Source organism: Centroberyx gerrardi, chromosome 17 (assembly GCF_048128805.1).
Source record: "Centroberyx gerrardi isolate f3 chromosome 17, fCenGer3.hap1.cur.20231027, whole genome shotgun sequence".
Lineage (NCBI taxonomy): Eukaryota > Metazoa > Chordata > Actinopteri > Beryciformes > Berycidae > Centroberyx > Centroberyx gerrardi.
The window spans coordinates 5831101-5844431 of record NC_136013.1 but is presented as its reverse complement, the minus strand read 5'-3'; the positions used below and the strand labels follow the sequence as shown (position 1 = coordinate 5844431).

General features: G+C 40.0%; 2 protein-coding genes across 2 annotated transcripts; one reads left to right on the top strand and one right to left on the bottom strand.

Moving 5' to 3' along the window:
• Window positions 1-2607: 2607 nt before the first annotated feature.
• ttc9 (tetratricopeptide repeat domain 9) lies at window positions 2608-5850 on the bottom strand. The gene is made up of 3 exons (XM_071896986.2): window positions 5285-5850; window positions 4453-4635; window positions 2608-3423 (listed from the first exon to the last, which is right to left on the bottom strand). The coding sequence occupies exons 1-3, from the start codon at window positions 5760-5762 to the stop codon at window positions 3341-3343; spliced, it is 744 nt and encodes a 247-aa protein (XP_071753087.1). The 5' UTR covers window positions 5763-5850; the 3' UTR covers window positions 2608-3340.
• A 2204-nt stretch (window positions 5851-8054) lies between these two features.
• Window positions 8055-12727, top strand: med6 (mediator complex subunit 6). The gene is made up of 8 exons (XM_071896814.2): window positions 8055-8112; window positions 9385-9544; window positions 9804-9895; window positions 10579-10661; window positions 10800-10908; window positions 11140-11255; window positions 11402-11429; window positions 11798-12727. Exons 1-8 carry the CDS (start codon window positions 8091-8093, stop codon window positions 11926-11928), a joined length of 741 nt encoding a protein of 246 aa, XP_071752915.1. The 5' UTR covers window positions 8055-8090; the 3' UTR covers window positions 11929-12727.
• Window positions 12728-13331: the final 604 nt, after the last annotated feature.

Genomic DNA, 13331 nt, shown 5'->3' with positions numbered 1-13331 from the left:
TGGTTCTTCTCACTTACAGATACGCTGTCATTTGTCATTTGGTCACGCTGTAAAGGTTTCTGTCCCGGGAAACAGCAAATGTAACGGTTTGACTATATGCTTTACAGCACAAAGGCATTGACAGTTTCACAAAGCTTTACATATTTTTCCTCTTAATTTCAAGCTCGAGTTCAAGATTGTGCATTTTATGAAGTGCACTTTTGGAAAGCATCATGAATGTAAAGCTTCAGATTTTCCATTTGCTGTTTTACAAATGATTTACACTGTCTATGATTATTTGTAATTCCTCTGCAAAAACTTTCTTTGTGTTACTTGAATTCATTTGTATATCTCACTCTGTTGTGCTAGCGGCTGTCAGTTCTGCAGCCGCTGTTTTGTCTCGTAGATCCCCGTTTTGTATTGAGCACCTGTCATCACCACTCACTTCTAAAAATACCCCGATTAAAGGGATGCTGTTGTATAATATGAGCACTTCTTTGCATTAGCAACCCACAGTCTTGAAACATTGTTCGTACAGTAATGTCCGACATCGTCTCGAGCCTTGTATGGTAAACTGTACTATAAACAAGAATGTGACCATTTGAGTGAGGCTGATTGTCTGCTAAACCACTGGCTCTCACCTGGTTTTGCATTGGGAAGTCACTACCAATATATCAAATAACTCATTAATTCCCTATGTATTCTTTGTCTGCGGCCCTGTCAGAGTAGCTTGCGACCCTCCTTTGGGTCCCCACCCACCAGTTGAGAAACACTTCTCCAAAGTAAAAGGGAACATTTTGTATCTGTAACTCTGTAAATTGTCTGCCTCATAAACTGTTGCTCAAGCTAGGATGAGTGGAAAGAGTGTTTACGTTCTATAAGGGACAAGCTGCATGAGTCTTGAATGGCGCACAGTGGAAACAAGCCCCGGTGGCATGTGAAAGTTGATTCCTGATTATTTATGTTTGTATTGATTTATTTTATTTATTGATTCATTTATTTATTTGATGGTTTATTTTTTTAATTCATTGTATTTGCCTTGCTTTTTGACACTCCTTAATGCGGTTCATGAATGTTTTTGAGAGTGTGATCTGGCTTGCGAGAAAATGCATTTATTTATTTATTCATTTTTCAGTTGTTTGTTTCAGGCATGAGATGCTTTATAACTGTCCATCTGTTGCAGCGGCGTGCCCAACACACCCCGCTGACTCTGAAGGTGCAGGACTCATTAGGTTTCATGACAGCTGAGAATAGCTACATTTAACTTGTAGTTCAATGCAACACTTGCTGCATCTTATTACTGTCTTTTTCACAACACTTGAAATTATCTTCAGTTTTATTTTGCTTCAGTTTTTCCCAATTTCTTCAACAAGGGTGCAAATAGTTCAGTACGGTCTGACAGTCCAAAATAAGTTGTCTTACTGAACTAAAGGCATGCAAACTGGGTTCTGCACACTGCCTACATCTCAAATTCTGTTTCCACATTTTACTGTTGTTTGTATGGACCAGACCTGGGTCAAATAGTATTTGCAAATAATTCTTAGTGTGTGTTTTAACCTACTTGGAGTAACAGATGGAGAGATTAACAGCATTAGGAGAATTCAGGTAAATTGTCTATCACAGGAAAACATACTAAACTGACTTTCAGATTTTCCTGTGATTGTCTCAACTATCTGGCACTCATTTTGTTGTCCTAGGTGTTAAACCCCACCCATCTAGTATTCCAAGCAGGTAAAAAAAAAAAAAAGGCTAACAATTTTTTTTAAATAATTATCTGACCCCGGTCTGGTAGGGAGACATGGTTAATGCTTGTTCCTCTCATTTCATTTTCAAGTTTTCAAGTGACCTCTCAGCCCGGGATACTGCATCCACTGAGATTTGATCTCTCGAGTTAATTCATCGTTAAGTGTGAACCAATGTATATGTAAATGTGAATGCTTTTTCTCTGAGGAGTGTGGAGAATGTGATAATGCTCGATGTACAACACAGTATTTCAACTAAGGGTGCTAGTTGAAAGTAGCTAAGGTGTCATTAACTGTTTGAAATATTACCATGAATAAGCTGATCTTACTGTTGCTGATGGACAATATTTCAGGTTGGAGACAATACTGTTATTGACTGACTTGTATTTGCACTGGAACACACTGATTTGAGTAAAATCGTAGTAAACAATTCAACTGTGCTGCCGCTTCTTTTTTTAAGCGTCTGTTTCCCAGATGAGTGAGGCAAAGTGAAAATATTCATATTACTTTCAAGTTGTGCTTCCACTATTAAACGACTATTATACCAAGCTGCTTTTCTGCCATATTATATCATGTGGGAAATCAACTCGGTGACCCAGCTTGTTATCTAGTTTCACCATGGCAACTACCAAGAGGAAAAGGTATGAAATCATTTCAATCAGCCTCGGTTCACTTGTTTATTTATGTGCTTTGATAAGCATTTTTATAGGATGATTAATAGATAGAACCATCTGCAAGGCAGCCGTGGCAGATAAAAAGATCTATTTATAGCTTGTAAAGAACATAGTTTGTGAGGAGTGAAATGTACTAAAGCAACACAAAAACTGTACTTCAATCAATAGACACTTTTATTACACACATACTTTAACAGTAAACTTGAACATACAGTATTTTTGTTGATATATGCTGTGAATGAAGTGCTTCGTTTGGCATTAATAAACAAGACACAAATAGCTTGTCTCTCCATTATATTTTCTTGCAATTTCTATAAAGTAGCCTATATACATTTTGTGATATGTCTCTTAAATTCATACTGCAGTTGGCAACCATGTGCTCATGATGTTCTGCCCACACTTTGAGTTAAAACCTATTTTACGGAAAGCACCTTTTATTTAGATTTTATAAAGATTATTCAAAAATCTTTTGTAGTACTTGAAAAATAAAAGTATGATTGTAGAAGTATAGGTGGTTGTTACTCATTTACTCCGTGCCATTAAAAAGACATCTTGTGCGAGGGTAGGTGCTAGTTTACAGTTCCGCTCGCCTACAGACAAGCTGGATCCACTCTATGGACTTTGTTGCTCCTGTCTCTATCACAAGTGTTGGCCTGTATGTGCAATGTTTTGACTGGCAGTGCATCAGACTTGTTTGTAATGTTTAAAATATACTCGGGATGTACTCATACTAGACGGTTTGGCAGCAGAAACTCAGTATCTGATCCCAAAAAAATGCTTCAAGCGCGCAATGGTGAAGTTAAATCACATAACTGGCAAGAGGTCGCTGTGCAAGGCAAAAGCAAACATATATCTTTTCACACCGAGTGGCGGTGTGTAAGGTCTGGGTGGCACACAGCAGGGCTGAAAGTTATGATGGGTGAGAAGTCATCGGACAGCAAGTGTTTATGTTGCCTCTTTCTTTTCCCTTTGGGCGCTCCGGCGAATCTTCATCTCTGTCAGCTGGATGTAGCGGATGACATTGGTGTCTGGAAAACAAAGACAGGAAAAGGCTGCTTTATTTCCTGTTCAGACAGGAAACGTTGCATCAATATGCTCATCATACCTCTCCATTACAACTGAAATATGAAATCCAAAATATGATTGTGTAAAAACTAAAAAACTCACGTTCCACTGATAAGGAATGAATTTCTTTGCAAACTTGTAAATCATCACCATTCTGTATCTCCAAAATGTCAACTTCAGTCGCTAAGAAAAACACCTTTGTTTTCAGCTCAACCACCATGAAATGGTTTATCCAATTGGGTTTGAAAGGATTTCATAAGACCAAGGGTGGTCAGATTTCCCTCAACCCATAGAGAACCATGTAATCCTTCAACTGAAGTTAAAACATGAAAATCACCAAAATTGGAGTTACAAGGCTTTCACATGACTACAGAGAAATGCTAAGTACAGAGATACGAACCATTTTAAGATGAGTGTTGATATCTACTGGAATGACTAAATAGACTTGCTTTGAGCATTCAAAAAACATCCAAATACAATGGCTATACCACTACCTAGAAGACCATACCACACACATTATTCTTAAAGGTAAGGTAACAATCTTATTTCCATGGTGTTCATCATAGCAGTGGTTCCCAAAATGGGGTCCAGGAACCACTAGGGGTCCTTAAGAGGTTTCCAGCAAAATGAGAAATACTTAAATTCTACTATCATCTCACTCCCTAGATGTTGGCACAGTGGGAGAATGTATAAAGACGGCTGTTTTGATCAGAGGTTATCACTCCACCTACAGACAGGTGTATATATATCTGTGCCAAGTCAACAAGCTACAGCTAAAATTAACAGCAAAAATCTTCTCAGATGTGGTTCCTTTCAACATAATCTTATCAAATGGGGTTCTGTGGTCTAATGCGGATCTATCTGGGGGTTCTTGACATGAAAAACGTTGGGAAACCCTGTCTTATAGTCCTGCTGGGTTGAGGATGGGGGGACATAAGACAAGACTGTTGAGACAATACTGGACCACAACGCCACGGCCGACCAGCCCTAACCTGAAGGCTCCTGTTTGTGTGACTCCTTGAGGTAGTACAGGGCCTTCTGGAAGTCACCGAGGTGGTAGCAGGCCACACCGGAGCGGTAAAGGGCTTTGAAGTTCTCTCCTTCCTTGCGCAGGACTTTCAGACAATACTCCTTCACTCGTTCGTAGTTCACCAGCTCCATCTGTAGCAGGCAGGCTTGAAGGGGAAAAAAAGCAAAGGGAGAGGCAAGAGAGGGAGCGCTGATATCACTGCATGAACCATTGTTTGAATTCCATTATACTGAATACATAAAATATCACAGACATCTTCCTGATATTGAGTTGCAGCCCTTTTTTTTGCAAAATCCACATCTCAGTTGTCTCAAATCCCTCTCTAACTCATCTGCTTCTCTTTATCTACATCTCCTCCTTTGTGATTGGTAGAGATTTAATAAGGGAAATCTATAGGGGATGATGGCTTTCACCTGGATTCACCTCATCAGTGCACTTCATGAAAAGAGTAAGTGTCCCTAATGTTTTGTGCATTCAGTGTATTGTAAAAGCGCTAATGCGTGTCGTCCAATGCGCTGAAATACAATATGATTCTTTTATAAATAGCCTAACAAATATAAATACAATGCTTTAATTTGCCCAGGGGTAGATAAATAAATCAGCCACATGAAGTGAATATCCAAAAAGAAAGTGAGGCCGATGGTGGGGTAAGCCTGGGAATGACTCATACTCTTTATGAATCATTCATGAGCTCTGGAGTATTCCCTGAAATCTTTCTTCTGTTGAGGAGAACAGCAAATAGCCTTTATATGTGTGGTGTGTTGTGTGTGAAATGTGAGAGAAACGCTGCTTACCGGCCAAGCTGTTGTAACACTCCAGCTCCGCATTCTCCATCGCACCCTTCTGCTCGTCTGTCAGCGATGTGGACTTGCTGATGGTCGGCAGGAGAGAGGAGGGGGATTTGGAGCTGGTGTCTGGATCCCCCAGCACCCTGCACAGCCCCTTCATCTCCAGCAGAGCGCGGTGATACTTGCCGATCGCCTCCCGGTACTTCTTATCCTTGTAGCACTGGGTGCCTTGGGTCTTGAAGTCGAGCGCCCGTCGCACGGCATCAGCTGGCTCGGAGTGGGATGGCTGTTTCAGCATCGACCCACCATGATGCCTCTGCTGCTGCTGCTGGTATCTGGCATCTTTGGTCCGGCTGCTGCCGCTGCTGGGAGGCTGAGCGCACTGCTGAAGCCTCGGGGAGCCGCCGCCGTTGTCCGTGAGGCTGCCGGTGCCGCCGCCGTCCGCTCTGGAGCTGCCGTCGTGCCCAGTCTGGCTTACACTCATTTTTGATGTGTTATTATAGCTGCCCTAACGCCAGACTATCATTTAGCTGGGAAAATACAGGCTCCCCTCACTGCATCCTCTCGCCGTACTCGCGTCTTCGCCTCGCCAGTGTCGCACGCAGCTACGTCTTCTGTGCGCAGCCCTGCTCGATGCGCGCTCCTATCCTCTCCCCCCCTCCGACCAGCCGATTGGTTGTTAATACTAGGCCAGTGGTCCCAGGGGGTCCGGCAGCAAAATGAGAAGTTTAATTTCACTCTCATTTTATTTGAAGATGCGAAAAAGGATTTCAAACCAATCAACACGGGCAATAATCTGTTGTTAATTTACATGGAGGAAATTTTATTCATGAAATGAAATGGACGGGACTAAGCCTCTATTTAATTTGTTAGAATAATAATAAAAAAAAAATTGAAGTAATTCAAGTTTTAAGTTTAGCCTATTTCCAAATGTAAAAACAAAAAGCAATATGTAGCCTTCTTAAATTTACTTAAATGTTCATTTGAAGATAGAGCAGTAAGCGAATCTTATGCGAGCCCCTGAACTAGGCTGAAAAGGCTACTAACCAGACATTTGCTGCCTTAAAGTATTCCTCGTAAACTCCTGCTTTCAATTTGAGACTCGCATTCAAGTGTTTTTGGTCAGAAATACACACGTTAAAAAATTACCCTGTTACAAAAGGTTTTCTTGGTGGCTGTTGTTTTGTTTTAGAAATTAAATGCCATAAAGCTAATTTGTGCTGCAGCGGCATAACGAAGACGAGACAATGTAGCCTACATCAGGCATTTAATTGATGTTTTAATTAATTTAGTCTGTTGCGTGACAACTTTGTTTAACAAAAGTTAAACAATGAGTGCAAAAGAAACATATAACGATACTAATTACCTGACACAGAATGCCAAACAAAAACATAAAATAACAAAGCACATTCTTTTAACCATCAGTTCTGTGCTCTCTGTCCCAGAAACGTCACATTTCAGCAGCACGGGTATGATAGAAAATTCCCACTTTCCAGGTCATATTTACTAGTTTGTCAGGTCGTTCATGTGAGCTCCACTGAAATATTTCCCATATCGCTTAAAGGCAGCATTGGACACATTCAAAGAGAAAGATATCCAGTGTTGTCTTCAAGTGCTGTCAGTACCAATATTTCCAACAGCACTTTAAGGCAACATTGGATATACCAGACCCCCCCTTTCTAGGTGCTCTCTCTCTCCCTCTCTCTCTCTCTCTCTTATCTCAAATTGGAGGAATGCAGTCATCTCCAGTCAGATGAATCAGATAAAGATCATCCAGCCTGTCGGCTCTCGTCCCAGCAGCCTGCCTCTAACAGCTCGCTTTGGACTGACTCAATGACAGGGTACGGTCCCCAATGACAGGGTATGATGTCATTCAAAAACAGGGGTTTTTATGTAGGGTAATGGTGTCTGTCTGAAGCTGCACCCCCTTCATTATGAGCTGACTTGATGAATAAGGTTGTGCCTCCTTTGCCCTGACACAGGAGCGACTCATTTTGATGACCATTTTGTGCAAAACACTGTGTGCTGAAGCTTGTTTATTCACCGTGCATAAGTCCATCTGTCTTGTCACACTCACAGGGCGATGAACTCAGCTGTTTGGGTGTGTCTCTGGAATTTCAACTCTCTGGAGCAAATGCTGCTGACCGGACCGGAACACATTAGAAAGCTGCATGTAAAGGCCAATAAAAGATGTTTCTCCCTAGAAAACTAGAAAACATTCAAAGGGGCTGTATCTCTCCAGTTGCTACTCAAGAAAGATGTACACAAACACACACACACACACGCACACACACACACACACACACACACACACACACCCACACACACACAGTCTGTTATTTTTGTTATTATCAAATATTTGATTTAGTCTTTCTCCTGTTATATTGTGTATCCATTTTTGTCTAGTCAGTGTCTCTTTTATCACCCCTTCTTTATTTTCATATATAGAACATTTAAGAGTCACATATAGTCACATATTACATTGTGTATAAGAATAAAAAAAGGAAGAATGTTTCATGTGCACAAATTATATTTCTTGAAAATGGTTTGTTTTTGTAAGTTACATTTTGTAGCTTTGTTATTCTTCATTTTATACATTTTTTCGTTTTCACCTCACTTCTAAAGAGCAAAAAAACAAACAAAAAAATAGGCTTGGATACAGAACACTTGTTCTTATGTAGGCTATATGAAATTTGCCCATGATTATACTCTTTTAGCACACTTGATTCTTAAGTCCCTAATTAAGAGACGTCACGTCATCAAACTGCGACACCATGAACACGCAATTCCTGTGTGACAAATTGTTTACATCATGGCGTCGGCGGATTTGAGAGGTAGCTAAATCAGTTGCTTTTATCTTTAATTGCTAAATTCTTTTCAGCAACTTTTATTTCTCTGGTGTCATTTAATGGTTCAATGGATAATTGTTTAAATATCTATTTTTGAGTATCTTGAGAAAAAGTAAAGCTGCTGAGTTGTCTTGCTGCTAGCAGTTTACTGATATCTCTGCTAACGCTAGAAGCTAGCAACGACTGATTGGTCTTCTGCTCTAATCAGCATAATATCTAATTAATCCAGTGTGGTCTATTTTGTTTTGTATGCTAATGAATCTCCAAACCGTTCTTTGAACAAAGGATTAATGTCAGGTTAGCTCAAAAGCTCGTTAAAAATACCTTTTCGTTGCGCCGAAGTCATACTACATTAGTTAGCTAGTTAGCTAACGTTAACTCATTTTTAACCATTGTTTGACTAAACAAGCTGCCTAAGAAGAAGACGTTGCAAAAGGAACATTTAAGAGGGTAATAACTGGTAGAGGAAGGGTTATACAATATACACACACCGTACAGCCACTGTTTGGTACCTAGCCACGGCAAGAGTACCTCCGATAGATCACCTGGGGGTTAAATGCTCATTCCTCATTGGCACATTGCTGGTAGGGGCAACACTCATTCACTAACTAGCCGTCCGGGATTTGGAAGCAGATATTAAATTCACTTCTCCTACCTTAAGGATACTGCCACCTGTCATCATCTTTATATAGCACTTTTCAAAACGGAGACAACACTCTTTACAAAGGATAAAAAACACAAAATCAGCAGCAAAGGCAATAAAACAAGGAAGAAATATAAAAGCAAGGCAAGAGTCTTGATCATATACACTAATAAATGGTCATTACATAAAAGCAACGTCTATAAAAATGAGTGTTAAGAAATAATTTAAAACATACAGATATAGCCAGCCTGAGCTCCTCAGTCATGTCGTTCCATAGTCTAGGAGTCCTGATGGCAAAGGTCCGATCGTCTCTAGTTTTTAATATACATTTTGGAACAGGCAATAGAGACCTAAGAACCTCAGGCAGTGATCCAACTCATATAGTTTTAAAGGTATTTAGTATAGCTGGGTGCCTGACCAATCTTTACTTTAAAAGTGATCAGTAAAATCTTAAAACCAATTCTGAAGCTCACAGGTTACTAATGTAAACATGCTAAAATTTGGGTAATATGATCTTGACGTCTTCATTTCTGTAACCTAACACAGCTAGATCTTAGTCCAACATATTAGCTAACTTTGTCATTAAATCTGTTGACTGCTCATTCCATTTCCAGACAACCTGCTTGGGATATCCTGGGTAGACAGTGGCTGGGTGCCCATTCTTAACCCTGGAAATGTACTCGACTATTTTTCGGAGAGAAGCAACCCCTTCTACGACCGAACCTGTAATAATGAGGTCGTGAAGATGCAGCGGCTGACTCTTGAACACCTGAAGTAAGTTCACCATATGAATGATACTAAATAGCAATATCAATTCAAAAGAAGACGGGACATCGTAAGAACTAATTAATCAGCATGTGGACATTGCATAAATAAACAACAACAAATAAACACACAGATACTACAGTTAATAACACTACTACTGTATTAAAGGTTAGAGTGATAGTCTTTTCAGTACTTAGTAGAAAAGTTACATTATTGCTCAGTGACATATAAAACTATAAGCACATATATTGTTTCTTCTTTTTTCCAGTCAGATGGTTGGAGTGGAATACATTCTCCTTCATGCTCAGGAGCCAATTCTTTATATAATCCGTAAACAACAGAGGCAGTCTCCTACGCAAGGTGAGCAGCTGTGTATCTGATTAATTGGTCAATAAAGAAATAAAGTGTGGCAAACTGGTGGGTCAGTGGACCAAAGCACACACAGAGTACTTGTGATGTCACGGGTTTGAATCTGATTTGACTTTAGACAAGTCAGACTAAAGTCATTCCTTCTGTCCCATCTTTCCTGTTTTTCCTGTCATTGTCTGCTGTAATTCTATGTAATAAAGGAGAAATGCCTTCAGAGTAACCTAATAAAATGGAGTATTATAGTAGTAGAGTTCACCCAGTTATCTTCCCTTTTAATTATCCAGCTTTATACAAGCTGCATATATGTGGTCACTGGAAACAAAACACCCAAGTAAATAAAGGACCTAAAAATAGAACTGTTATATTTAGTTTGTTTCATTTATAAACTATATTTTGCCAAACTTGACCACAGCCAGCTATAGTGGTGTTGGTTGGAGCGTGGCAGTCAAGAGTAAGAGTGGTGCTGAACGACAGCAGCTAGCTCTGCCAGTCAAATTAAACAGCTGTGATAGGACTGTGTACTTAAGTGTTGAGAAGACAGTAATTTGGTGTATGATTATGTGATTCTACACTCATGGCTGTCAGTAAGAATAACAGATGTTAACACACTTGAGCTTGTTTTTAAATTTCTATTCGAGTCTCTAATTTTACACTTCTTTGTACCCATCCTCCAGTGATTCCCTTGGCTGACTACTACATCATAGCAGGAGTGGTGTATCAGGCCCCAGACCTGGGAACAGTTATCGGCTCCAGAGTGGTGAGAATTTACAATATCATACATTATAATACATTTTATAAACAGGGGTAGGATGTTGGAGGGAGATTTTTTGACTGGGTGTTTGGAATTGATGAGTCGTTGTGTTGTGAGTGACATGAACCTTTCTGTCTCCTTTAGCTTTCTGCTGTCCATGGAATCCAGTCTGCTTTTGATGAGTCCATGTCCTATTGCCGCTACCACCCGTCCAAAGGATACTGGTGGCACTTTAAAGACCAGGAGGAGAGAGGTTTGTTTTTGGCAGTGCATTTGAATTCACATTTTAGTTGCGTTTAGCTGATCCTCAAATCAAAAGTGACTTACAATGAATAGTGAACAGTAGAATAAGCTTCAGCTACTACATCACCAACATTACAAGCAGCCAATAGTGAGGAGTTCAGAACCACGGTGCCCTGATGATATTCCAGTGATTCCCATGTTGATTTTGGCAAATGCTGGTTAACCAAATGTCTTTGTGCAGAAAAAGCCAAGCCCAAGTCCAAGAAGAAAGAAGAACCTAGTTCACTATTCCAGAGGCAACGTGTGGACACACTGCTTTTGGACCTCAGGTCAAAATTTCCACCAACCTTTTACCAGGTATATGTTACACTTACTCAAAAAGCAAATTCATATTAAATCTTTGCTGTCTTTTCATTTTAATTTTCCCAAAATAAAGCGTATTTATCTCAGTGTAATCAGATTTGTCTGATGTAATGTGAATTTATTTCTTCTTGTAATTTCAGCCCAAGCCTGGTGAGAAACCTATTCCAGGTATGATCTTTAAATTGTTTGTCCACATTATATTCAGAACATAAGTGGTTACTTTATCATTTTCAATCTATGGTCATCACTGGTTTTTTTTTAAATATTAGAAGGAATGTGAATGGCATTTTTTGCATCCCCTAACTTTATATCCTGCTGTAGTACTGCATTTTTATTTTGCATGCTTTTATGGAAATATTATTTTCTAGCCTGTGGCCGTGTTTTTTCCTGTCCATGCTGTTGGGAAATTGCCCTTACTGTCAGAATTTTAATGGGGTTTAATGAAGATGGTGTGGAGATGGAAACCAAATATTATTGCCAGGCTAGCGCTCAGAATCCATGAGTTGTATCCCTGACTGTGTTCTCTTCTGTTGCAGTTGAGGTGAAGAAGGAGCCTGAACCTCCCACAGAAACGGTGAAACAAGAGGAGAGGGAGCCAGCCACAAAGTCCTCCGCCCCCGCTCCTCCGAGCAAACCACCACCGGAGAAGAGAGCAAGGCTACAGTGATGACTATACTTCATACACTCTGGGAAAATGGATGAGGCAGAGAAAAGTCATAGAACTCCGCCTGGATGGACAGTCTGAGAATGGGAGTATTTCTGCTCCCTTTCCCAAACCTCAAGATAGTCTGCCACTTTGCTCTTTTGATTGGTTTGCAAGATGCTAAGAATGATTTGGCACAAAACGTGTCAGTTGCCTGTCCGGTGCCAGGACTACTTATACACTGTAACCTTAGACTTCTACACAAGTTTGGCAACATGGACATTTCAAGCAGCTGTACTGCAACAAGGGTTAACTGCGTGATGTCAGTGGACATTTTAAATCTCGGTGTACAGAACCCTTGCAGTGTATGCTATGGAACGGGTTTTTCGATAATAAAGCTGACATCAGCACCGGTTTCGGTTTACTGTTGACATCAGCAGTATCTTTGTGTTGTAATGACTTCAGAGGATTGTTTCATTCCCAATCTGCTATACCAAGGGGTGTGTCATAACGCATAATCTGAAAAGCACCCCACACCACCCCTCCCCTCCCCTCTGTAATTTTCTGGTTTGTCATACAACTCTGCACTTCAAAATGGTTTATCAATGTATTTAAAGAAATATCGACTGGCCTGTTATTCTTGAGCCAGACATACACCTCCAACTGTTTTTTTGAAAGGAATACCCTGTGTTTTTGTATTAAAATCAAAATTTGTTGTATCAATTATCCTAATGTGTTTGTGTTTTTGACAACTGTAATGGTCTCCAGTCTTGTTTCATCACATTTTTTCCCAGGTTCTGAGTAAAATGCCATCTAATATATATATATATGGATTTCAACTCAACTTTTTTCTGCCTATCTGAAAATTTAAAAAATTTGGACTTTTACTGAAGTTTTGATTTGTTTTATTTGTTTTCCCCAGCACTACCATTTAAGGGATTTCAAACTTTGTATGCAATGGTTCTCAAACTTGTATGCATTAATTAGTCAATTCATATGCATTGATCAGCTGGATGTTGATGGGTATGGTACAGAGCGGATTTGCAGATAGATCTACATCTCTGTCCATCCTTATGAAACTCCTTAATCATTATTTTTGCTCTTTATTGCCTATTTTGATCTTGAATAGGACTTGGATTTACCCTGGAGGTCTCTGCTTTGGACCTAGTCTTGATTCAAACTCGACTGGACATGGTCTTGGAATTGACTTGGACTCGACTAAGGTGGTCTTGAGTACAGCCCTTGTTTATGTAGTTTACAAAAAAGGCAATTAGCATGATCATCTGTGATTTGTGTTGTTTGTGAAAGGAGCAGAGGAAACGGGACGCTCCAGTCACCAGAAGAGGTCGCCATTTGGTTATATTTGTACGCTGCGAGCTATATTCGCCTAATTATGAATCTCACTTTTGAGCGTTTGTTCTCTCTGT

Coding starts and splice junctions, on each gene's coding strand:
- ttc9 (XM_071896986.2), bottom strand. CDS start 5,762: ATGAGTGTAAGCCAGACTGGGCACGACGGCAGCTCCAGAGCGGACGGC. Junction 4,636..5,284: donor GTGTTACAACAGCTTGGCCG/GTAAGCAGCGTT, acceptor TTCCCCTTCAAG/CCTGCCTGCTACAGATGGAG. Junction 3,424..4,452: donor ACACAAACAGGAGCCTTCAG/GTTAGGGCTGGT, acceptor TTTGTTTTCCAG/ACACCAATGTCATCCGCTAC.
- med6 (XM_071896814.2), top strand. CDS start 8,091: ATGGCGTCGGCGGATTTGAGAG. Junction 9,545..9,803: donor CTGACTCTTGAACACCTGAA/GTAAGTTCACCA, acceptor TCTTTTTTCCAG/TCAGATGGTTGGAGTGGAAT. Junction 10,909..11,139: donor TAAAGACCAGGAGGAGAGAG/GTTTGTTTTTGG, acceptor GTCTTTGTGCAG/AAAAAGCCAAGCCCAAGTCC.